This window comes from Hypomesus nipponensis, chromosome 18, assembly GCF_054491055.1.
Source record: "Hypomesus nipponensis isolate SF chromosome 18, ASM5449105v1, whole genome shotgun sequence".
NCBI classification, from domain to species: Eukaryota; Metazoa; Chordata; class Actinopteri; order Osmeriformes; family Osmeridae; genus Hypomesus; species Hypomesus nipponensis.
In genome coordinates this window covers 12604548-12630446 of record NC_140378.1, presented here as the reverse complement: position 1 = coordinate 12630446, position 25899 = coordinate 12604548, and the positions used below count along the sequence as shown (strand labels likewise).

The following is a 25899-nucleotide window of genomic DNA, read 5'->3' as shown; positions in this document are numbered from 1 at the left end:
ACAGTCAGGTACTGGATGTCAATTCTGCACTACTACCACTCTAGTAAATCATGCATTTTGACTTCAGCTGCCTGACATCGTGTATAGCTAGTTTAAGGTTAATGTGCAGCCGGCTTAACTAAAACTCCCTCTCTCAGCCACGCAGAACTGGAATGTGAAATGCTTTACTAAACAGAAACAGAATAAGGATGTTTCACAGAATTTATTGTCTCTACATTTAAAGCAATGTACAGAAATGACCTGTGCTCCGTTTCTGAAAAGGACTGTTTGATTGCAGTGTTTTACATCTTAAACATAAACCAAGACCCCAGAATACAAAAATGACAGCAGACAACACCTTAGAAGTATAAGAATGTGAAGTGTTTTGTCCACTGACCATATCTTACAACATATAAGTATACAAAGACACACCGTACATTCAGATTCAGCACAAACCAATGCTTTAGAATTGTGCAGTATGGAAATGCAGTTTGGTTTCGGTTATCATTTCATCTTTCCCAGACGTCCATCCATCCGATGGGCTAAAGTAAGAACCAATCATTATTTTCCAACATAAATATTTGAATCTGAGAAGGAATGCCCCCATCATGTCACCTGCTGTCCCATACAACAGTGAATGTCCACTGGACTAATGTTTGTCTCATCACATCTTTGTGTGTTTGTTCAAACACAATTAGTATGGACAGTTTAACACTGGTAACTCCTTCTTAATCTAATTGTGAGATAGCACTTTGAGTATGAAAGTGAACACAACAAAAATTAAAGCACATTTAGAATATGTCGTATTTTCCCACTGTGTGGACACAACCACCCTTTTAAGCGAAGGCTTCCTATCTCTATTATTGGATGTATGTACATGCTGTGCAAAAAAAGTGCCTGAACCAACAAAGAGTATGCTATATAAAAGTTGGAAAATGTATAAAAAATCATCACTACATAGTCACTGGCATGTATAAATCATCACTACATAGTCACTGGCATCTTTCCAAAATGTGTTTCTTAGTAATCCTTTAACTACCACCGTTTAGAAAGCCAGGGACGGGAGTGAAGCCAGACCCAGGGCAGAGGTCAAAGATCAGGGCAGGAGCAGGGTTAGGAGATAGCACAGTTCTTGTCTTTGTCCTTTGCTCCGAGGCTGCTGGTCCTCCTCCTTCTCCTAAAACTGTTTCTCAGGCCCCAGTCCTTCTCTGCTTCCCTTTCCCCCTCCCTATCTCCGTCATCTGACGCGGGCCTGCGGAGCTGGGGGGGCAGGGGGATGCGCTGCCCCAGGAAGTAGCCCTCCTCCTCTGATTCGGACGAAGAGGAGCAGGTGGAGCAGGAGTCTTCGTGTTTGTACTGGCCAGGCTGGAGGGTGAGGGAGGACGGGTCTGTGCAGGCCATGGAGCCCCTCTCCCCCTTCCACTCCAGCGTGTCCAGTCGGGGTCGGTCACGCCGAGAGTGGCGGAAACGTTTCTCGGTGCCCAGGTGGAGGGGGGAGTCCGAGGACATGCGCCCACGATTCAACCCACGCCGCAAACTACGATGGTGGTATGACCCATCTGTAAGGAGAATGGTTAGATCATCAGTCACGGGAAATGGTTTCAACATTTTCATTAACAGAGCCCAAGACAAGAAGTGATCCTATTCTCTTACCTAGGAGGTCCAACTGAGGGGGAATTCCCTTCTGGAGGCGGAGCTTGTGCCCAAAACCCCCCTCCATGTCCTCCGCCTCCTCTTCTCGCTCCTCCACTCCGTTTACTTGTTCTTCCTCAAGCTCCTCTTCTTCCACCTCATCCACAGAGTAGCTGCAACTGATTGGCTCCCGAAAGCTAACCCTAGCAGTGCCGCTGCGCCCTGATTGGGGAGGCGGCTCAGGGAGGCTGGGCTCTGTATGGGGAAGACTTGATGTGGCACCAGGGGTTGTCTCGCGTGCCTTGATGGGGAGAGGGGGTGGGAGAGTGGGTGAGACAGGGGGCTGGTCGGCAGGGCTTTCCTGGGCAGGCAGGCTGTTTCTCTGGAGAGGGAGCTCTGGGGTACAGAGAAGAGACACACACCAGATCAACATGAATACAGCGACACCTTTAGAGAACAGAGTACATCCCTGAATATCATCGTGAAAACAGCTGTTACACCTAGAATATGAAACCCAGCTTTGAAGTGATCCTCTGTAGTCCACAGGCCTCATGTTTGATACCTTTCATGAACTGGCCGTTCCTCTCCACCCAGTTCCTGCAGTCCTTAGCTGTAGACGTCCCTCTGGAGGTTAGACTGTTGGACAAGAGGCCAGTGTAACCATCCAGCTCTTCCAGAAACTCCAGACTGCTGACTGGTTGTGTGATCCCAAGGTGCATGCTGCTATGTGATTGGTCGCCAGGCCACAGCGGCCCCCAGCCATTGGCTGAGTGACAGTGGGGCAAGGGAGAGTTGGAGCCAGTGGGGTTAGGATGCCCATTGAGCGGGGGAACACCATTTGGGAGCTGAGTAGAGCAGTGGACTCCTGAGATATAGAAAGAGAAAAAAAGAGAGAGTGAAAGAGAAAATCTGTGTCAAACATAACCATAACCCACCTGTGACTATGCATTTGACAAATAAAGACTAGGACATGACCTATATAACATGCCCATACTATATACTCTCAACAGTACCTCGGCTTTCTCTAGCAGTATGTCTGCACTCTTTCCCAGAGACAGAGGGGATGATGGCGCCCTCTGGTGGCTGCTGAGGGGAGCTGCGCTGTGGCTGCTGGATCTCACAGCGCCGGTGCTGCAGAGACCGGCTCTGCAGGGCCGAGTCGCAGGAGTCGGAGTTGTCAGGGTCCTCCCCCAGGGAGCAGGGCCGGGAGCAGAAGATGAGGCCGCCCCGTGGGAGGAAGGGCCGGCCCAGCAGGGGGAGCCGACAGCGGGCACAGCAGAAACATGACTCAGCAGCGTGCCAATGTTGGCCCTCGTAGGTCATCTGACCTTGGTCTATACCTGCAGCCCACACACGGGGGGGAGGTTACACGTTAACTAAGCCGACATTTCTGGACTCTAAAGAAAGTCTTTTGACATAAGTGTTTAACAAGCAAACATTGAACACCATTCTATTTCTTGGAAGTGTCTGAAAGGTCTGTGTCTGTGTGTATCCAGCAGTGTGTGTAGCGGGCCTACCGATATGTTCCCCACACGTGTCGCAGTACTCTGCGTAGAGAGACTCGTAGCAGGAGCAGCAGTAGGGCCGGCTCTCTCTCATGATGTAGCGCTGGCCGCCCAGTGCCGCCTCACACTCGAAACAGCAGAAGTGCTTCATGTGCCAGTGTCTGCCCTCTGCTTCTGTACATTCGTCTGCTAGTATGATCTGGAGGGAGCCAACAAATAGAGAAATGACACAGACAGACAGCAAGTAAAAAACATGGTTATCTTAGCAATGAAATCAGTACAGAAATGCCATGTTTTTAAATCCCTTTAAATACTGAGCGCGTGTTGGGTTTAAGACACTTTGGCACCCTGTAGGTCTAAAGGACGTGTTTCGGTCAGGCATGCCAGATCTATAAGTGTTCTTCCACTAATCCCTTAAGTCATGGATGGAGAGGGTATTCAAAACAGAAGTGCAGGACCAAGACTAGAGTGATGTTGCTCCTGTAAGTCTACACAGCTGTTCGAGTAGGTCTGCACAGCTGTTCCTGTAGGTCTCCACAGCTAAGCAGTTGTCACCTCGTCACAGGCCTGGCACCGGGGTTTGAGCCTCTCAGCGTGGTGCCGGCCACAGTAGATTTGCCCGTCCTGGTAAAAGTAGATGAGGTCAACCAGCAGTTCGCTGCAGGAGGCACACTGGAAACACTGAGGGTGCCAGCAGGTCCCGTGCCCTGCCCGACTGGCGAACACCGCAATGTCCCCGCCACAGATCTGCCTGCCACACTGAAGAGGGACATGGCACATGATTAGACACCGGGAAACCTGTGGTTTGAATCCCCCTCACCCCCCTGTGGCTGTCAGGCCTCCATCCCTGCCCCCCCCCCCCACCCAGCTTCAGCCTCACCTGCTGACAGATGGCCCCGGTCATGGTGACAGGGAAGAGCCTGACGATGCCCCGGCCCAGGTTCTCTCTCTTCCTCTGCTGGCTGAACAGACGCAGCTCCTTCTTCTCCTCCTCCAGGAGGGAGTTACAGTACTGGGGCTGAGACACACACACACACACACACAGGTTAACATGCCAAGTCCCATGTGAGAAATGCAGATGATAAGTTAAGGCTTCTAGCAGTATCACCACCATACATGTGGGATATGGTATGGTTGGTGTTACCTCACTGTCATGGGCTGGCAGCTGGTGGAGCAGCTGTTTGATGCGGTACCTCTCCCCTGGACTGTTCACATAGGGCACCCTGTCCTCTGGGATGCAGCTGAAGTACTGATACACCTGCAACACGACATGGGGACATTCATACCCAGACACGCTGTCTCCAGGCTTAATGCTTCACTTATTGCGTTTGATGAATACTTTGTGGACGTTTCAACAAATGATTTGTGTGTGTGTGTGTTGTGACCTGCTCAGGTTTGAGGCCCGGGGGGACCCAGGCATACTCCTCGGAGGCGCAGCCAGAGTCGTCGTCGGAGATGGAGTGTCTCTGGAAGTCAGACACCAGCTTCATCATCATCCTCTCCAGCTGACCAGGCACGGGACGCACAGCATGCTCCTCACGCACACACTTACAATGCACACAGATCTTCCTGGGGGGCACAAACAGAAGGATGGGGTGAACTACACCTGGCTACCTTGGCAATCCCATGACGCTGGTTCGCTAGGTACCCACAACAATAAACCACTGCACGAGAGATGCTTTACCAATCCAAGGCAGGGTTGTAAACACATTCCTCAATGCATAAATCTACTCATAATGAATCATACAGAGTATCAAAAGTATGTGATGATTAAAACAACACACCCTGCGCCAGTACCACCTACAACACCCGCACCCTGTGGTCATGTGATCAGGAACAGACTTTGCGTTGGAGACATGATGTCAATCCCCACCCCCAAACATTCTTGTCTGGGACTCAACCCAACTCCCTGCAGCAACATTATACTGCCATGACAAACAGATGTTCCTAACAAATGGCACATAGTACACAAAGAAGTCTTTAAAATGCTTCTTTTTTTTTTTTTTTTTTTTACAATTCGAACCATCACAAAGAGTAACTCAAGTTAGACACATCTGGCTAAGACAACTGACAACTTCCTTATCTGTGGTTACCTGGACTCTTTGGCTGTATTCTACTGAAGAGCACTGACCCCAGAACTGTGGATGGTGGTCTGACACCCTCTGTAGCTAACACAGAACTCTCTCATCTACCCACATCCCCAACGTCCCATCACTCCACACTGCCCGCAGGAAATGAGGTCACCCATGTAATCCTGGCCATGCCGTAGCGGTTGAAATAAAGGGTGGAAGAAGATGGCTGGAAAGTAATCCTCCCCCTCCTGCCCCTCCTCCCCCCTCAGGGAGTTCTTAACCGCCTTAGAGTGATCTGTGATTGGCTGTGCGTGTGAGTGTCTGCTGGTGACAGAGTATGGTATGTAGGCTGGGCGAGGAGTTCTATACTGTGTGCTATATGATGTGGAAGTATAGCTCATATGATTGTGTAACAACCCCTCAGCTGGTATTTGTGGCTCAAGGCCTGGTCTTCAGGCACAGATGGAGGGCAAAGCTGCTTTGAGTAGATATGCCCCCCCCCCCAACACACCCACAACAGCACACTAAACACACACGGCATGTATGCGCAAACACACCCGCACACCGTACCAACGCAAACAAGCAGACCCTTTGCAAAAGCCGATCCTTTAATGTTGATAAACTGCCTCAATCCCCTCCGACAAAGTCTCCCAGAAATCCTTTCTATTCCCTCCGTTCTCAGAAATAAAAGTGCAGGTCAGGCATATCCCATCCCCTCAGCTGATTTGGCAGAAGTGTACTCCTAAGTGTTCATGCCTGTATAAATACCTAGGTTAAACAAGAAAAGAAAGGCCAGCAGCAGCTCTCTCTGCGGGCCTTGGGGTATTGTACCGTCCTGGGACACACAGGCTCCTTATTTGGCTGTGACTGTCTGCATGTCCACTCTAAATAATGGTAAACACAGCAGGTCACCTGAGGATAAGCCTGGCTGGCAAGTCTTACTGCCCGCAAGCTGGCCCCAGCTGTTTGTCCTCAGTCTGTGTGTGTGTGTGTGTGTGTGTGTGTAGGAGACACAGTGGGACATGGGGCATGTGAACAGTACAGATGGCCCGAGACAGCAGTAAGAGTAGCTCTGCAGATGTACCATTCTACAATGACAGACATCATCAGCAGAGAGCCCTCGATCACTGACCTCATGAAACCTAATAGAGATATGACCACGGTTGAGTATCTAAACCGTTCCCCATCAAGACATGTGCACATGGCATTAACCTCAGGAACCCCAAAGCATATCTCTGGCATCTTGCAGATTGCCAATGTTTTCCACATACCAGTCAATGTGCCAGCATTGACAGGTCTGGGGACATACTATTCACATGTCTGAGGACCAGTGCCAATAGTGTCACATGCATACCACACCCAGCTTCTGGCCTATCAAATGACTAGCGTTACCAGGGTAACGCAGCAGATGCTCGTCTCTGATCTGTAGCGGAGGTAATCTGCGTCCGAGTCATGGTTACATCACGACCTGCTGGACTTGGCATGTCAGGGCTGCTGCTGCTGCTGTTATTGTTGTTCAGGCATTTTTCTGTGTGTTTATTGTTTATGTAAACACGGCCTGCTGGCTGGAGATAATCCTGCGTGGGGCTGTAAGGAGGTCCCAGTCCTGGTTGACCCTGCAGCTTGAGGCCCCACCACTTGGGAGGCACAGACACAATCCCAGGGAGGCCTGGATGGGTCCTCCATATGGTTTGCAGCTTTGAAACATCCCCATGTCACAATCAACGCTCAACTTTCTGTGGTCCTACAATGGGTTTTGTGGTACTATAATCTGCTCTAAGCTGCTACACCACTTAAATGGTGTGCATTTTGAAGAAAAACTGTTACAGAGTGGGTCACAATAGAGGCTGTCCCATTAAAGTTCTGGGATATGTAATCCAGATCTAATCCCCTATTTAGACTCAGAACACACAGAACTTCTATTTAGACTCAGAGATACAGTAGGCACATCTCTGTTTGCTGTCACAGTTGGTTAGAAACCCTGTTCTTCTGAACCTCCCAACAGAACAATTGGATTGTCCCTGTAGCAGACAATCCACAAGTATATCGAGCACATCAATCAATTTACATTAACATCACAACTACTAATGATGGCATTCACCTCTGCATCAGAAAATATCACGTAATCCACAATACCTTCATCCCAAAACAACTCCTAACTCCCGATCCCGTCCACTATTAAACAAACTTGTATTGAAACGTCCGATTATCAAAACCCAACATTAATACACGACTCACAACGTTACCTTGCTTCATTGTCAGGTGTCCCATTGTGCCTTGTCAACATCCTCCCATCCAGATTAGAGATCTACTGGAGCTGCTTCAGCTAGATCCCTTAGATCCCAGTCAGTCTCTAACACTCACATAGTCACCCTCCTGCTTGCCTGCCTGCCTGCCTGCCTGCCTGTGTGCGTGACAGGCTGTTAGAGAAGGTCATTCTAAGGCAGCTTCTTGCCAGGGGTAATGAGTTTAAAGAGTCTCTGGATGTTGCTTTTCAAATGCTCCCATCCTCGCCTACCTCCCTCCCCCACTCCAGCACTCTCCCTCACAGCCGACAGTGTGGCCCCTAACAATAGGTGGCACACACAAACACAGACACACACACACACACGCACACACATTAAACAGAAAGGTTGTCCTTTCAAAATGAGAAAAGCTAAGTAAGAGAGATACTCACAGTGCCACTGAATATCTCTCTGAAATGCCACCCTAAGTGAAAAGGCTACTGAAGTACAACAGATGATGCGTCAGTGCTGCTGTCATTTTTATAATACAAGACATGACTGGAGCAGATAACCGTGACGCATCGTTGCATGTGTGCCATTCTTCTGCCAACTGAAATAAAGAGGAGCATGTGTGATTACAAGGGCCTGTGGTAAGAAACCGTGGTTGTTTGCTATTTCACAGGGGCTTGTGGACTAGCTAGGGGCAGAGCAGTGAGAGAAAACTCAAATCACAGCATCTGAGCTGACCTCCCTGTCAATCGTAAGACAACCCACTAGAAGAGCTGTTGTCCTTTAAAATGTGTTACTGGTTACACCTGTCAATCATTCTTTTATCTCTCTTTTTTAAATGTCAAATCTTCCTCCTAATCTTAAATCGGTCTCTTTCCGCCAACACCAACACCCTGTTCAGGAACCTTTAACAAGGGTAACTGAACACATCCCCCTTATAAAAATGAATAGTTTGTCATGCATTAAAAACACTCCTTTCTAGTATGTTTAGTGGGACACAGTGAACAGTGCTCCAAATAAACGTGTCCCGTCGTCCTGGGGATTTTTTTTTTCTTTCTCTGAATTTCAACCTTTTTAAACTTTTTTCGAAAATAGTTTTTTTCAAATTTTTTGTAGAAAACTTTTTTAAACCTTGAGAAACTTTTTTTTCAAACTTTTTTTAACCTTTAGAAACTTTTTTACTACAGCCACACAACAAATTGTGTTTGAAAAAAGCAAGAAAATGGTCTATTCTATTGTGTATGTATTCACATTTAAATTTCAGACACTGATTTGAGCCCCACGACAGCATGCATTACTTAAATAGTGTTGCAAATAACCTAGACCCATGTCAGAATGCAAAAACAAAATAGTTTCCATTTTGGGACAGGTCAAGTTCAGTTTGGGACCATTCATTTTGCCGCATTTCGAGACGGTACTGGGACACTGAGGAAAAAAGTTAGTTGCGAGCCCTGACAGTGAGTAGTCTGTAGCCAGTCCCAGCCTGATCTCCTGGTTCGGAGGCTGATTTGCAGATAGTGGTGTGTACAGTCCTAGTGTGATTAGATAATCCTCAGGGTAAAATGTGTGTACTTGTGCTGTGATTAGCCCTGACTGAAAGTGAGTAGCCTCATTGGCGTGTGCTGCTGTGCTGCTTCGATCCCTCTGAGGGAAACAGATGGACATTGTCCCAGTGCGCTTCAACACTAATTACAGACTGAGTAATTGCTGCCTAGCAGCCCCATCTGATTGGGGTGGCCATCCTAGCCACTTCTACGGTGTTGTTGAGACCCGTGGGTCAGAGGTAACTCAATTGCTTCTGGGTGTTGCAGTAGTGGAGCCATCTGCCCCACTGCCTACGCCCCAGACGTGTCTGAAGACATTCGTCATGGAGATGGATCGCTCTCACTCTGCTCCCCAGCTGAGCGTCCTGGTACTGAGCTGCCCCAGACACAGGCCTGGGTGGAAGGCTCTACGGCCGTTTGAAGGACATCAGATTCATCAGAGACTGTGGGGTCTTTCAGCTGTGACCCCCATAAATCTTAATTATTTAATCATTCTTCCCGGCAACAGATTCCACTCTCTTCTGGGTCTGACAAAAGACGGGAACATAAAAACAACATCCCCAGACTAAAATCCCCTCTCCTCTGAAGAAAGCCCAACCCTTCATCTCTAATATTGACTGATAGCTTAGCGTTGATGTTACACAGATTCACATGTTTGGTAAACATGATGTGGTTGTGGATGTAGAACTGCTTCAGATTAAAACCCTGGATACTGTAGAAGTCGACCTGAACACAGGGACAATATAGCCACAGGCACAAGCACTCAATTAGAATCTTTTGGTTTCATGAACACCAACCCCTTTTCTTTCTTCCAAGTTTATGTCTTGTATCTATTGTGGTATTCTTTCAATAAGAATACGTGGTTGGCTTCATTCCTGCAGGGCTAATCTGTGTTTGTGTTCTGAATCCTGTATTATTAAACTCTCCTCTCATTCTGCTATTCCTTCATCATGACTAACTTGCCATGAAATCCATCTAGAATTCCCTTTCACTAAAACAACTCAAACACAGCACTCAGTTAGGGGCACATTTGTATGGGACAATGAGGCCTGGGATTTACCAACTAAAAACAACTTGGATTTTTTACTGCCGTCCTTCAGTGAACTAGTAGTTAAAACTACTGTAATTGACTTGTGTACGGGGAGGGAAGCGTGAGGTGAGGAAGAGAGAGAGTGGAGAGTGGAGGGGGGAGAGGAAGTAGAGGAAGGGGAAGAGAGGGGAGAGGGATGAGAGAAGGGGTAAAGTGGAGAGAGGTGGGGGAGAGGGAGGAGATGGGGTGAGAGGGAGAGGAGATGGGGTGAGAGGGAGAGGAGGGGGAGAAGGAGGAAGGGTTACGGCTCTATCCTGGCAGTGGCAGCAGTAGCAGGAGCAGAAAGGGCTAATCTTATTAGGGTGACGGACAGGATTAGGCCCAGCCGAGAGACCCAGCCGGCTGGACACACTAAGGAGGGGACGGGGGGTCATACTGAACAAACGCAGAACAGAACAGAGAAGTTGTTGTTGCTCCAAATTACAGTAATACACAAATGATCAAACTGACGCCCCAACAGACCAGCCATGTAAGGAGTATGGAGCACTTCACCAGGCTGTCTTAGACACGGGAAACAAACGTGTTCAGTATCCTCCTGCACACACAGACACACACACACACCTTCCCCCGAACAAAGACTCGGACACACTCTTCTGAGCCGTGTGGAATTCCCTTCCTGTCCACAAGAGTTTGTTCCAGCTGGCCACTCAGGCATTCCCTATTCTTCTGTGTGTGTAGGCACAAATCAACATTACATGTTTTATCAGAGTGGTCTTTGATGCTTCCATTTACTCCACGCAACCTACTTATCTGTTCTCCTTGTATATGTGTGCTAAATACATTATACAACATTATATATATTTAATGTTGTCCATCTATAGAACAGTGGTTTAAAGGGATGTCCTAATGCCCTGTCCAGCTATGGTTTACAGCATGTCTCTGCCATCAAATCTTTCAGCAGTTTGAAATGATTATAAAACACTGCATGACCCCTCGTAATCCCTCAACCAGTGTTCTAATGTATTGCGTGTGTCTGGAGTGCAGGGTATCAGTGACCTTCACGCAGTGCTGTGAACCAGTGTTGTGGCTGGATAAATGTCTGTTTGCACAACACTATCTAGTCTACACAGGGGTGTTCTAACAAGCTCTCTGAGGGCAACACTGTGACCCTCTCCACTTTGACACACTAACACAGAGAACAGCTGGCTCATTTTTTCTCATTTTCACATAGAACTGGTCCTCCCTTACAATACGGAATAGAGGAACAGAACCGGCCCATCTAGTAGACCGAGACTTTGTCCTCAGGAGAAGAATGATCACACTACCGAGACCAGCCGGAGAAGGAGGAGTCAGTGTGTGGTTTGTGAAGGTACACACCAGTAGTGTGTCAGAGGATGCAGTAGGGGTGACTGTATGAAGGCACATGAATGAGTAGCCTACCTCCATCCATGCATGCGGAAGCCTGGACACTGGTCTCCACAGCGCATGCACGGCTGCCCTCGGTCTGGGTCCTCTTCCTCCTGTTGACACATGCACACACACACACATTAGTTGACTACCTAGAGTACCATGAAACATACGAAGAGTATGCATTCCCTACGTGATCTAATGGTCGGCAGCAACATTGTATATGTCTGTCCATCTCGAAACAAAATGCAGTATGGACTTAGTGTAGGCTCATCCTTTTTGCTACACTTTCCAGAGCCTTTGGATGGAAGGAGCACACCATAGATTATTCTGGATGATTCTCTGAGTCGATTTATGGTTATCCTGAATGGATCAATCCACTCCCCTCTCATGTGTGGCTTTTAAAACCTTGCACCAGTACTTCTGACCATTTGTTTGCATAATGTGTCTGAACCTTGTTCAGACAAGGTTTCACAACCACAGGGACTGCTGTTACTAATCTATATTATGACATGTACAATACTATCAAACGATTATTTATACTTAATAGACCTGTGAGTGTGCATATGTGTGTGCGTGCATAAATGTGTGCGTGTGCCTGTATATCAGCACTAGTGTCAGTGACAAAGACAGTCAGTGTATGTTAAGAGTTCTGTTTGAATGACCAAACGTACTGTATGTTGGGGTGTGTATGTATGTGGTAGGTCTGTGGTGGGGGGGCTTAGGAATCAGGACAGCAAGTCCATTACTCAGTGTGGAGTGGGGGGATTACGGCCTGACTGCTGCTGCATGTGTGTGTGTGTGTGTGTGTGTGTGTGTGTGTGAGATAGAGGGGAGGGGGGGGTGGGGTTGCAGGGGACGGTTGGCATGGAGAAACAAGAGCTATGGTCTGCTACACAAGAGACAGCACTGGATCCTGGATCTTGTGCCAAAACACTAAAAGTCCAATGTGTGTGTGTGTGCGTGTGTATATGTCTGTGTGTGTCCTGCTCCAGACTGTCTCTTTATAGAGGTATCAGGAAGGAAGTGAAGGCTGGAGGAGAGCTGCACCCTTTCCCTCACTGCAGTCACTAGGTCTGCACTTTCCTTTCCTCTCTCCGCGTCATCCTGACACAACCACGTCCTCGCCAACCAGTTCATCTCCATAACATCCAACTCAGCCAGTGGCTCACTCCACGACCTCGTTCTACTTTCAGTTTCTACCTGTTTTTGTGATGTGTGTAACAATGGAATTGACTTGGGTTTCACGAAAACAAAAAGGCATTCGATTCCTGTTCCAAGAGAGAAAGAACGGAAGAGCAGTGCATGAAACCCGACTGGCTCGGGATCCTGGTAGACACAGTGTGACACAGACTCCACCAGTCAAGCAACCATGTGAAGAGAGTCAACCTGGAGACTCCCCTGTGTGTGTCCACACACGTGTGCACACACACACTCACACACCAATAAAGCAACGCCATGAGACCTGGGAGGACACCTGTGCATACCTGTTGAGCTGGGTTTTGATCTGTTCTGTAACCACATGCAGTCTCTTGGAGCTCAGCTCGGAGCTTGATTTGCAATCAGTATTCACGTCAAGTTATCCAGTTATCCCATTCGAATGTATAGTTGTGAGTTTACCTAAGGTTATAAAGGTAACAGCTCTTCTCAGTATCATGCAGTGTTGTATTAGCTAAACCAGCCAACCAGGGGAAGCGTGATTCTTTAACTATGTGCATAAGCACTCCTTCTGTATCTACTTTAGAAGTATGCGACTCGATTTGCGTAGGAATTCACTCATTATTGTTTTTCATTGAGCCAACTGACAAAGAATGAGAATGGTTCCTCATGAGGGTTCCGTCTGCGATTTTACAATTAAAAGGTGTTACATAATTACTCAAACAAAGACCTAATTGCATAGTATTAAGCTAGAACAGGTTGGCCTGACACACAGTCTCACGCTAAAAGTTTCCATTAAATGATTCACACGCCGTTTTACTGCGACTGACAGACACGCACATGCATGCTTGCCGCATACAGAACATACACACAGGTATCTATATCTGAGAGATAAAAATGATCATAAATAACAGCCACAGGCAGAAACATCTCCTGGGATTGGATTAAACCTGTATTGAACCCGATAGCAGTGTGGCTCCACAGAACATGGGCTGCTACACTAACTAACTAACTAACTAGTAACTACCAATACCAGATAAACTGTCTCTTACCAACCACACTACCAGTTGTTTGGATCTGAGGGGTTTCAAGCCGTAGCCGTGGCAACATCATAGTACAGTTTGAAGTTAAGTTGCGACAAGGTACAGGTAAATGATGTGTAAAGTTGATTTCTGGATGACAGAACATTTCTGCTCTCATTTGCTCATGAGCTTCTTAAACTCTGAGTGACATGGTTACTAACCTGGGGAACATGGGGGGACATACTCTAACCCAACAGTAACATATTCATACCCTGTGGCTTAGTGAGGCCTGTGCTCAGCTCGCTCACACTGAACACACACTCTTCTGTATGTTTTCCTGGGAGTTAAACACTGCTCAGCACTCAGCCCAGAGTTACACTCGCTGGATAATGTCCACAAAACCAATATACAGACACTCTCTGTGGGCCTAATGTGTCTGTGTCCCTGCTTGGGTTTAAGGGAGAAGTGACACTGGCCTAAACACCCCCTCACACTATAAAACACACATGATCTCACACACACTACTACATGGTGAGAGTTGACTCTTTTGTCTCCAGGGAATGCGATCCATGGTAACACGTGTGCTTGAGCAAACAGTTAGTGCAGCCTCCTTGCCCTCCAACAGACCACTGATCCCTGACTTGTGCAACAGAGCTCTCCACTAGAGTGTGGACACTCAGAACAGCCCAGAAGGTGGAGAGAAAGCTGGGAGGGACCAATCATGTTGCATTGGAAAATGGGGGATTAGAAATTGTGTGTGTGAGAAAATGAGAGAGAGTAAGTGCATAAGAGTTTAGGTAGAGCAACTACAAAAATGCTCACAAAGCATGATAAAGACTAGTAAAAAGTTACATTCAGTACAATGAATGAGGATGCATGAAGAATTATTACATAACATGTTTGAGCACATGGACTGAGGTTTACATAAGGATTACATCATGCATGTAAACACACGCGCTTTGTTCATAACACAAATAATTAATAACAATACCATATGATCAAACTCCATCAGCATCATTAGGCCAATTTCCACCTCAAAGAGTGACTTGGAATGGTTGGTCCCAACTGTAAACTGATCCACATATGCTTTCGAACCCACCAAGCTGGTTCTAATTAGCATTGCATAGTGCACACAGACTGGAGATGTTCTGTTCACATCTCTCCGATGACAGATCCGTATCCAAATACTCTCTAGGAGAAACCTTCCATAACAACTGAAGCTATTGTGTTTCCTCATGTGTAAAATCACCACCTCTGACTTAAAACAAATGTGAGCCATATGTTTTGTGGGAGGTGGATGAGAATCCCAAGTAAGGATGTGGTTACGTGTGTTTCCTTTCAGCCCTCTGAAACAGATGATACGTCAGGTTTAAGTCCCAACAAAGGCTTCACCTACTTCACCTACTGTTCCTCAGTAGGAGCTGTGATAAATAGAACACTCAAGTTCCCAAAGGTTCTGTTTGGAATATCTCACAAAACAAACTTTTATTGTTCGGTTTATACACCTCCCACATTTATCAAGCTCCTTTCTTGTACATTTATTCAACAAGCTTGTAGAGGAAACTTTGTTCTTTTTCTCTTTTTATAGTAAACAGGAAAATTAATTGCCAAGGCAAACTGAGAACGTGAGAGTGCATTTGCAGCAGACTATCACGGTTTAGACAGGACGTTTTAGAGCACACAGTCTCAAAGCCCTTTACATACACATAATAACTACATCAGACTGCAGGAGCAAAAAAAGCAGACATATGCTCTGTAAAGTGGCAGGGTAATTTTGTGTTGAGCTCCGTTTGAGGGGTTAAATATCAACCCAGGAAAGGTGAAGGGTCATGGGGCTGTGTAGCCCTGGCATGTTGGCTGGAGAGGACTGTCATCATCGCTGGACAAGATCAAACAGACAGCCTGCCTGGAGGACAGGCAACTCTCTACCCCTCTCATACCACATACATCTTCTCTCTGGGATGGAAGGTAAATTAACATATTAATATTACCATTTGCTTTGTAACATCTTGTAGATAATATTGATTGAAGGTCTCTTATGTGTCTCACTTTTTAGATGCTACATGTGATTGAGTGAGTCCTTTTAACCAATTGGGTCTACAGGACACCTGGCATTTCCTCCAGAGGGATATATTTTCAGGTTTGTTTTGTTTTTCATGGATCATGAAAATTGAGCCATTCTTTGATAAAAATAGACTGACGTCAGTGTTTAAGATTTATTACGCAAAGATATTAACACACCAACCTCACAGTTCTAGAACGAGAACGACAATTCTCTTTGAAAAACATATAGAGCCATACATTGGCCTGTTTTAAACTAGATGGTATAGACCCCTTTTATTTCATGACACCCAAGCAGGTGTGTGTGTGTGGTGAGCTTCACAAGCTACGTCCCACTTTAAGTACAGTAGTATTTGCAGTTAAGTACCAAGAGCCATATCTTTCATACCGAACAAAATGTACATTAGACCTCACTCTGACAAACGTTTTATAGCCAGTCTATAAACTGGGAAGCAACAGCTAGTGGAACAAGATTTCATTCCACTCAAATGCAATTAGTATTCTACAAAATCAGCGTTTAAATAGGATGTGAATACAACAGCATTGTGAGTAGCGTGGGGAGACGTGCAAAGGCCCCTAACCTGTGCAGGTAAATTCTAAATACCTATGACGTAGTTGACCATCTACCCAACGGCGATCCATCTTGGTGAATCGACTCATAAAACAAAGGAAACAACTTTTCACAGCAAGCGAGTTTCCCATATCTATTTTACTCACTTACCATCTCTATAATAATCGAAATAAAAAAAAGTATCGAGACTATGATATATTTACAAAAACTATCAGGTCAAGGTAGCCGAACAGTGCTACTCAAAGTTATAGCTATTTTACATGCCATTAATATATGAATCATGTAGTTATGGAACGAACACATGTTATAACGAAAAGTAACAGAAACAATACTCAAATAGGTTCAGCACTGAAACAACTTGGGAAGGAAGTCACGGGTATGTCCTGAAGTTTATTGTACGCTATGCTACTTACCGAGCGATTCGACCGTCGCTTTTTAGATCCACGCGTGAACATGTTGATTGTTCCAATACCCGCGTCGTGGTAGTTTTAAAGTAGAAAAAGGGGACTGAAGATTCCCCTTAGTACTCACGTAGGTCAACAAAATTCACCGTATACCTTAAAACTACATTTTCTTTCAAACATTGTCCGGGCTACTGTAGCTGTCGAACTTCCAGTCCTCTCCATGGACTTTTACGCACGGTTGACTTTAGAGGGACTGAAAATTACCGACGCATACGTAAGCACGCTACACACCTAGATGACTGTAAACCATCCAGTAGCTTAGGCTACAGAATTTACCATCCAACAACAATGTACAATTTCCAACCCCCTGTTCTGGCCCTGAACGGTGCGCCTCTCTGGAGTTGAGTTTCTCATGGCTCATCTAGTGCCAAAATACATCGGGAAAACATTTGGACTATGGGAGGAGTTAACACGCGGTGTTTCGAACAATGAGTACAGTAGGCAAACATAACTGGAGCTTTTTACCGAAGTGGAATGTTAGGGCAGGAATCATGATGATCACCCATATGGAAAAGGCTAACGAAACTTTTAAAAGGTGTTTACTCGGTTTGATTAAATATATACTAAATCTCAGCACGTCCAGTCTGGAACATCAGGGATTAGTGTTCAAATTGTTTGTCTTGTCTATGACCCCAAACGGAGGATTATTTTTTGCCCACTGTCCTGTTAACGACTGAATCAAACATGAATGTTTTAAAACAGAAAATATAAACCCTTGTGGTATTAATCTCTATATGTAATATCAAAAGTAACTCTAAAATTCAAGATTGTGTGTGCTCTGGGCGGTTTGCACATTATAAAAATTCCTTTTTCAAAATATTAAAATGTGCAATTGTAAAACATGTTCATCTTAAATTGAATTTCCACTTTACATAACATCTTAAACATGCTGAACATCTGGGGACCGTTCAAGGCTTAAGTACTCTTAATTATTGGACGATAGCATTACATATGTTGTGTATTTTACATATGACAATACAAACTGTTGTACTTTTAATATAAAATGTATTCCATGCAGTATAAAATGTCCATTGCTTCTTCTCTGCGGCCTTTAATAAAAGTTCGTGGTGGTCCCTATCTGAAATCCAGACTGAATACTGAATACCTGCTTCCCTCTAGTGGCTGGATATGGGCTCTCTTCATGAACTAGGCTCAAAGTTGTTCGCCTCATGCCTCCATGTAGTGGCAGTATAGTGTTGATTATTTTTTTGAGACCATTGTTCTTTGATTTAGTAGTTTCCTTATCTAGGCTACTTCCACTTGTGATTCTCAACAATTTATAATGTCCACACACAAAAATAATGTATATTTTGGTTTACTGCAATATATATGTGAGTGTTTTTGAAAAGTAAAGGTTTCATACATGTGTAGACTAACAAATAGCTTTAATTCTTAAAACATTGTGAATGCCTCACTTACAAGCCACAACAATGGCAGCAATGTAAAACAAGTTAGAAATAAAAGCTTGATGCACTATTCTACAGAATTTTAAAAATTAATTTATAATTTAGACTCATGAAATGATAATTGAAAAGGGATTGAAAATGCATGTTGTTTTATAAATCAACCACTAAATGTCTCAATGGGCATCTTTCCATGTCAACCACATAATGTCTTCCTTTGCCCATCAATGGGTTTGTAGTCATATCATTGGTCATTGATCTTATGCATACAAATTCCTTCCTAACAAGCATTAGTAAAGGAGGTACATTCATACAGAAAATTATCAAAGGAAATTAGAAAACACATTATGAAATGCACATTACACATGTTTCAGAAACACTTAAGTATGAGACATGGTGACCTGAGTAAAATTATATTAAAACCAAGATGATAAAAATATATTTAAAATATAATTCTGCCAGAAATCTCATGAGAAGCTCTTTGGTGTTAGCTGCCGACTGAATGCATGCAATATATGAGAAAAGTATTATTAAAAAGGGTCATATTTGTTCTGTTCTTTGTCGATTTACTTTAATTCAGGACGGCAGACATCTACGTAGAAAAGAGATTTTACTAAATGGCTAAAATGGTTGGTCAACAAGACAACAAGGCACATTTTGACAACATGACAGACAGTACAGAGGGCTATAAAACTGAAAAAAAGCTTGACACCTACAAAAGAGATGCTGCTTTGAGGCAATCCACACCAAAACTGTAAAAATAAACTGATGAGAAGTTATTTGTGTTGTTGAATTATTCTCAGATCTAATAATGTTATCTGTACAATTTCAAAACAAACCTTGTGTGGACATGAAAGAATACAACAGCATCTCCATTGTTCTTTTAACAGCAGTCTATTAGAACAGATCAATTAAAACTAGGTATTCAGGTGAAAAGTGGCTTTTGGTACAGGCCAACGCATTTCACTTTGCTGCATGATATTTACATCTCTTTCCCTTTTTTCTTCCGACCAAAAATATACGGTAGTACGTGTCAAGTGTTCAACATTGAAGTACAGACAATATCATGATCAGATATCAATGCTGTAGTTCTTTTCAAGCTTAACCGTAGTGTGTAATTCTGTGCTCTGAACCTAACAATTGTTACTTTTCTGGTTTTAAATCTGTCAATGAATGTATCATTTGAGCACCAAATTTGGCTCCACTTCTTTCACTCTTCTTTTGTTGATTTTCTTTTCCCATGTACAGTTTCTCTGAAGTCTACACTCTGTCATCTGTAAGCAAATCAGAGATCAAAACAAAGAATATTCCTGTTCAGATTGACTCTTGGTCTGAATGAATCTGTGAAAATATTGAAGTGACATAACAGGAGGGTGCTATGAAGCAAGATTTGGAGTTAGCGAGGTAACTTCAGGTTTAACCCTGGTTTTCAGCGTCACAACGGTGGTTCTTACCAGGGTAGATTGCATGGTAACTTGTGCTGCACACCTAACCTGCTGCCTAGCAGGTTATGTTTGAGACAACAGATCAACGTGTGTGAAAGCACTGCCTATTGACCAATAAATGATCTTGGAAAATGGCTTTATCTTTATTGTTTTATTGTAGAAGTGTGACCTTGTGTGACCTTGGTGCGCAAATAGTGAGGGCAAGAGTTTGTAAGTTCCAAAATACTATGGCTTTCCCCAACAAGTACATTTGAAGCTTATATAGCCAACCAATATCATCCTAAAACAGACTGATTAAAGCACCAAAAGCCTTGTACTTGTGACCTTTCAAGATTTGAAGCAAACATTTACCGGTTTAAATCATGTTTTATGTTCTTTTTTTGCTCCCATTGTAACAGTTGTGCAGCTGGAAGAATAAGGCTAAACAGTCTTACACACCTTAAGAAAGCACCTAAGAAACACATTAATTTAATAGAATACACACTTGTAATAATATAATCAAATCTACTTGTGCCTTAATGATGGGGCAGTGATATTGATAAGCGTATTAACTTATGCATTCACACACTTGGCAATTGTTTGACATCTTTCCTTCCTGCCTTTGACAACAGCAACGGTGTTACTTTTCACCATTTTATATGAAAAAAATCATATTGGTTCATTCTATAGTTTGGCCATCGTGTGTAAAATGTGCCCGTTTTATGTGATTCCGCTCATCGCTAGATCGGAAAAACCTGGATTGATCAAATTGATAACAACCGTTGTGACACTGCTAATGCGAAAAGTTGATAGGCTTAGTGAAGCAAGCTAATGAAAAGAAATCTAAACATACCAGTGGAAGCTGCTGTATGCTGCCTGGTGCTCTTGACCTCCAGGTAGATGGTGTAGGCATCGTATGCAAATAGAATACTAGCTAGTAAGCCAAACACCTGAAAGAAAGTAAATAAACAGCTATAAGTAAGATAGTTCTAATCAGCAATGATTATCAAGTTCCTTTCTAATTAACTCTCTGTAAGAAAATATATATTTGACTTACCCCTCCTGCAATACGGGCACCGTCACCTGATCCACCAATTACACAGACCAGGGAAGTGATGATGTAAAGAATCGCACCAATAGCAGCACGGAAAAGATCCTGCATTAAGATGGGGAAAAACAAAAGAATGGAACAAAAGATCTATAGCTATCAAATGTGAATGTGTGCATGCATGTGTGTGTACTTACACTCCAGACCCAGTTCACCACCAGGAATTGCTTGTCCATTTCCATCATGAAAATGCCAAAGAAGATGATGGCAAAGACCATCTCACAGATGGCCACTGCTGAGTAGCCTCCATAAGTGGAAGCGGCATAGCAGATGATGATGATGAAACTGATGAGCTGAAAGACAGAGACTGTGTTCAGAAGTGGCACATGGAGTAGATTCAAGCAAAACCTATGTATCAATGATGTGGTGTTCGTAAAAGAGAGCTAGTGAGTGAAAGTGAACTGAGTGAAGACTGAGTGTCTTTGACAAAGAAACAGAGAGCGAGAGATAGAGTCTGATGAGCTGGCAGGAAGTCATGGGTATAGCTCATGAAAGTTTAGGTCATGGGGAGTATAACAGTAAACAAAAATGCATTTGTTTACATATCAAACAGAGGACAAAATGAACTTGACCTTGGAATGTTTTTCACAATTATTTCCTTTTTAGGACACCTTGGGCAATCCCTGAGTCACTGCCACATATCCCAGAATTCTTAGGGAGCACTGAGCTGTCAATTAGGGTCCACATTCTTCCCTGCCAGTCAGGTTGACTAGAACTCTAATGAAGGCAGGTGAGTTCAGCAGTGACCAGTTGTCTTGGTGTGATTTCTGCCACAGCTGAGTGAGGCTAGGCGTCTTGGGGCGGCCTCTAATGATGTTCTGCTCTCTAGTCTCGTCTCTGGTCCTAAGTGAAGACCAGACTGAACAGAACTTTTGTCAGCCTCCTAAAAGCGCAAGTAGGATAAGCTGAGGATGAATTCTGATATTCTTATCTTATCACCATTTCAGTTACTAGCATAGTTAAAGATTATACCCTCAAGATAGTTTTACGTCTTTGATGTTGGACTTTATACAAAATAATTCGTACATTTCTTTCAGCAGACATGGTTTCAATCAAGTAAAAAATGATTTTTGATGAAGGGAAAAATATTCCATGGCATTCTCTTTCCATTCCACTGAATCTCTGCCAGTGTGGAGAGAACATAAACTTGGACTGCCCACACTGTAGAACCAATACCAGCTTGGTCTGAATCCCACTATTGTTGTTGCTTTGAAACTATGATTCGAAGTGGGTAGATGCATTCAAATGCAGCTTTGAGAAGGACTTGAAAGAATGGTCACATTGGATGGTGTCATTACACATAGTTCCTGTGAGAAGAACTACAAAGATGTTACTGAGAGAAGCATTTATGATTGATGATAAGATATTCAATAGTGACAAAAACAACTTGCAGAATCTATTTGTTGTTTATTTTACTTTTCAGAAATGTGTAACATCACCCAGCCCTGCTTGAAAAATAAGAGTTTTCAGACTGTGAAAACCAGCTAAAGGTAGGCTATTTCTTCGGAACATGATGAAACTTGATAAAGCAGCTAGCAATATCCTCCTTTTGCAATAACAGAGCAGTTGCTGCTCACAAAAATAAGTTACAGTAAGGATGTATGGGTCTTTTATTCATGTATTTTAATATGGCCCTTGTCTTACCAGTTTTTGTTTTGTATCAGTCTAATATAGTGTTCAGCAGTGCTGCCTCCACCATTTCTCCTTACACACACACAGCCGCATCAGTGCTTCATGTGTTCCAGAGACTGGCACAAGCTGCCTCTGTGCTATAGTGGGGTGGCCCAGGCCGAGGGCCGACACAATGAGCCTCTATTCTACCATCAGCCGGCTGCTGTCAGGACAGCGCCTACCGAAGAGACCATCACACTGACAGAAACACCTACCACAGTGAAGCCCTTCATAACAAGAAAGACCATGAGAGGCTGACTTCACACCTCTATGTTACACCACTGAAGAACAGTTTTTGTGTGACAACATAAGCATAGCATAAGCAACGTAAGGCCAGCAGTTTGAATCGGTTTCAAATCTTCTCCAAGTCAGTCCTTCTATGTACACTCGTAGAAATTGTGAATGGTAGGCTAATTATAGTCAATAGCTACAGGGAAGAGAGCCTGTGTCGCAGACAAACGACTATCAAATTACAACCACTGTTTCTATATGTAACGGAACAACTCCTGTATGACTCAGAGGGCCTGCAATGATTAGTCACCAGGCCCCAACGTTATGAGCCAATCACTGAAGGAGCCCGCTAACTGGGTGTGTGACATGAAGGTAGTACTGTAACTACAGCACAAAGCACATTTAAAACAGATTGTCTTTGTTTGATTGCTCAGAGTCTCAAAAGTTAACTAACCTAGAGGGAAGGAAAACTAATGGTAGTGTTAGTTCAAACACACACCTCATAAACAAAGTAAAACATCTGCTCAAAAGGTTTTTATTTATGAATCACAACTGTCTGGCAATATCAACCTTTTCCAGTCACACACTGGATCTCCTAGACATTTAATCAGGGTGGGTCTGACCTTTGATTAAGGGTGTAGAACACTAGGAGAGAAAATATTATATTTGGATAAATCATTCATAACAGAGAGTGTTTAGGGTTGGCTTCCTGTTGAGGTCACATGCTTCTCTCCCTTCACTTAGTAAACTATTTGAGGTGTCCACTCTGTCGACTTTTAGAGTTTTTACCAGGCTGCTGTGATGTGGCACATTGGGATCACCAAGCTGAGTTACCAGCACAGTCTGAAATTATCTATATCAACAGGCCAGCTCTGGCCTGTTGTAAGCTCTGCCACTCATGCACTCTTTGTCTCGAGCAAGAACCTCACGCATCTGGAATTTCCATTACCTCTGCAAAAAAAAGACCAATGTGGGTGTAACACTGACCAAGATCTGAGTTTGGAAAAATACTATATCCTTTTAGTGTGGTTGCCTATACGGTAGCCAAATATGGCCGTCCCTTTCTCAGTCTTATTAAGTTATAATCTTCACTCACTGTAATGTTATTCAGGCTAAAAAGAAAAACAATCAAAAATAAGATACTTAGTCTGTTTAAACTGTAGCAGAAATACAGAGTAACAATAATATGTAATTTTACTGTAACACAGTAATTATAAATTCTGAGGGATACTAATAACATTGTTATAACAAATGAACAACACAAATCAACACAGACCATGTGTCTCACGTGACTCAAGTGGCTTATTTATCAGATTGGCATGCTTGTTCTGAACTGAGACCAACCCTAATGACAACAACACGTAAGATATAGGACATAGGAAATGTGAAGTATGCTGAAACAGGGCTCATGGTTACAGAAACATTGTGTTGCCCACATGTGCAGGAAGTGGGAAAACCATTAAAACATATGAATACTTATGGCCTGATTATGATGAACAGATTCATGCAATAACTGTGGCGAGACTTGCTTAACATAATGTGGAAAAAATATAAATTACTGGCTTTTGCATTGTCAGCATTTATATTTCCCTTACATGAGCTACTTTCTAAAAATGTTTATAGCCTATATGCATTTAGTAACTGCATATCCAGCAAATCTTTTAATTGGAGAGACATAAAGCAATGCTAACTATTATAACTACACTATCTCTCAAAGATTCAGAGTGAACCATGGGAAAGATGTGTAGTGTCTGCATAACAAATACACTATAGTCACCATAACAAAAGTCATCAGAGAGCGGATCAGGAGGGTGTTAAAGATTACATTAGAAAGCTCCTGTTGACTATGCCATTAACTCATGCAACGTTTCATCTGCAACATTTTACTTAAAACATTTGCCAGTATGGTGCCAAATGAAAAAAGCTTTCAGGCCTCAATGACAGGTGGAAGCTCTTAACCCCATGCCCTGACCCCCCAACCTCAAAGACACATGGCCCTCATTCCATATCCAGCTCCCTAGATCCACAAAACACAGTTAGGCCCATAACTGATCCCTTGGTATAATAATACATCAAAAATACAATTCAAAATAAATGTGTCCTCCTAATGTGTAGCTATGATTATAACTTAACGCCTTTATAATTTGATTGACAATTCACTATGGCATGTGGTGATGACTGCCAATGTTATTTTTGTAAGCACACTAACCTTCGAAATTTACGGATATAGGCTACGGCTGTGGACAGTGTTTTTTCAATTGAATTGCATTGAATTGATACTATTTGCTAAACTTACTATTTCTGCAGCAAGAATGGTCCCCTTTCTGGTCTTCACGTAACTCTTAAGTTTCTCCAGGCAGTTCGCAGCATTACCGGTTTCCGTTGTATCAGCCATAATGAATGTAACTTGAAGTGGACTAAATCAGCAAATATTTACGCTTGGAAGCCAAGAAAGGCTTGTTTCTTGCGGAAACTTTGAGTAGTCTGGCAGACACGGCTTCAGAAAATCGGTTACTTTCAATGACTAAACTATGGTCTTTGGTCAGTGCTGTTGACTTCTGGGTTGCTGGATTGGCTAACTAAGACTATCCGGACTTCGAGTAAATTAAGTTAAACAAAATCGGTAATGCTGCCATATACAACTTGGTGAGTCCTAATCTTGACAAGAAGGAAAGCAAGATCGAGAAGCGGGGCGTTGGCTTTCTCTTTTCTCTAGAGGTTTGAAGGAGGGTCGGGGCGGGGGCGGGGGCGGTTGTTGGCACTCACGAGTGGGCTTTCCCATTGCGCGCAACTTGTTGCTTGATTCTTACTGTCGATGTCACTCACGACGTGGTCTTTCTATGGTAGACCTAGGCCTATATGAATAAATGAGCGTTTGATAGGGCTCGATAATTATATTAATACACGTGCTTCCTAATCTTAGGCTTAAATAGGTTACTACACAAATATCAGCGAACACAATAAACTGGACACAGTATGAGTTTTTCATGTGATTATCGAGTTTGACAATTGGCAAACTCGGCAACGAGATTTTTTATATGGCCCAGAATCTATTCGTTTAACAAGCCTGACGACGCACCACACTTTCACTGTGGTCGAGAGTAGAATACGTTTAGCCCACAAAACAGGGAACAGCTGCCAAATGCATGCCATGTAAGCTACCCACTGCAAACCCATGCTAGTACTGGTAGACGAGAATGGTATATAATGGACGCATCTCAAAATGGTGAATATAAATAGAACGTTGTAAAACATCCGGTCAATTTATGATAAAACTAGCACTTGATTTACACTGTTTATATGATGCCATCATGTGGTAGAAACATAACATTGCATGCAAGTTGTTGCTATATCAATGGCACACACGTTCTGATACTATGACA

The 25899-nt window shown here is 43.7% G+C and overlaps 2 protein-coding genes across 2 annotated transcripts; both read right to left on the bottom strand.

The window, feature by feature from the left end:
- Window positions 1–187: 187 nt before the first annotated feature.
- prickle3 (prickle homolog 3) lies at window positions 188–17046 on the bottom strand. The gene is made up of 11 exons (XM_084681325.1): window positions 16629–17046; window positions 11437–11516; window positions 4502–4685; window positions 4261–4374; window positions 3997–4134; window positions 3672–3875; window positions 3129–3315; window positions 2625–2951; window positions 2174–2476; window positions 1633–2007; window positions 188–1538 (listed from the first exon to the last, which is right to left on the bottom strand). Exons 1-11 carry the CDS (start codon window positions 16668–16670, stop codon window positions 1093–1095), a joined length of 2400 nt encoding a protein of 799 aa, XP_084537451.1. The 5' UTR covers window positions 16671–17046; the 3' UTR covers window positions 188–1092.
- Window positions 17047–18047: 1001 nt separating this feature from the next.
- Window positions 18048–25262, bottom strand: plp2b (proteolipid protein 2b). The gene is made up of 5 exons (XM_084679101.1): window positions 24813–25262; window positions 20752–20907; window positions 20564–20662; window positions 20360–20456; window positions 18048–19356 (listed from the first exon to the last, which is right to left on the bottom strand). The coding sequence occupies exons 1-5, from the start codon at window positions 24909–24911 to the stop codon at window positions 19343–19345; spliced, it is 465 nt and encodes a 154-aa protein (XP_084535227.1). The 5' UTR covers window positions 24912–25262; the 3' UTR covers window positions 18048–19342.
- Window positions 25263–25899: the final 637 nt, after the last annotated feature.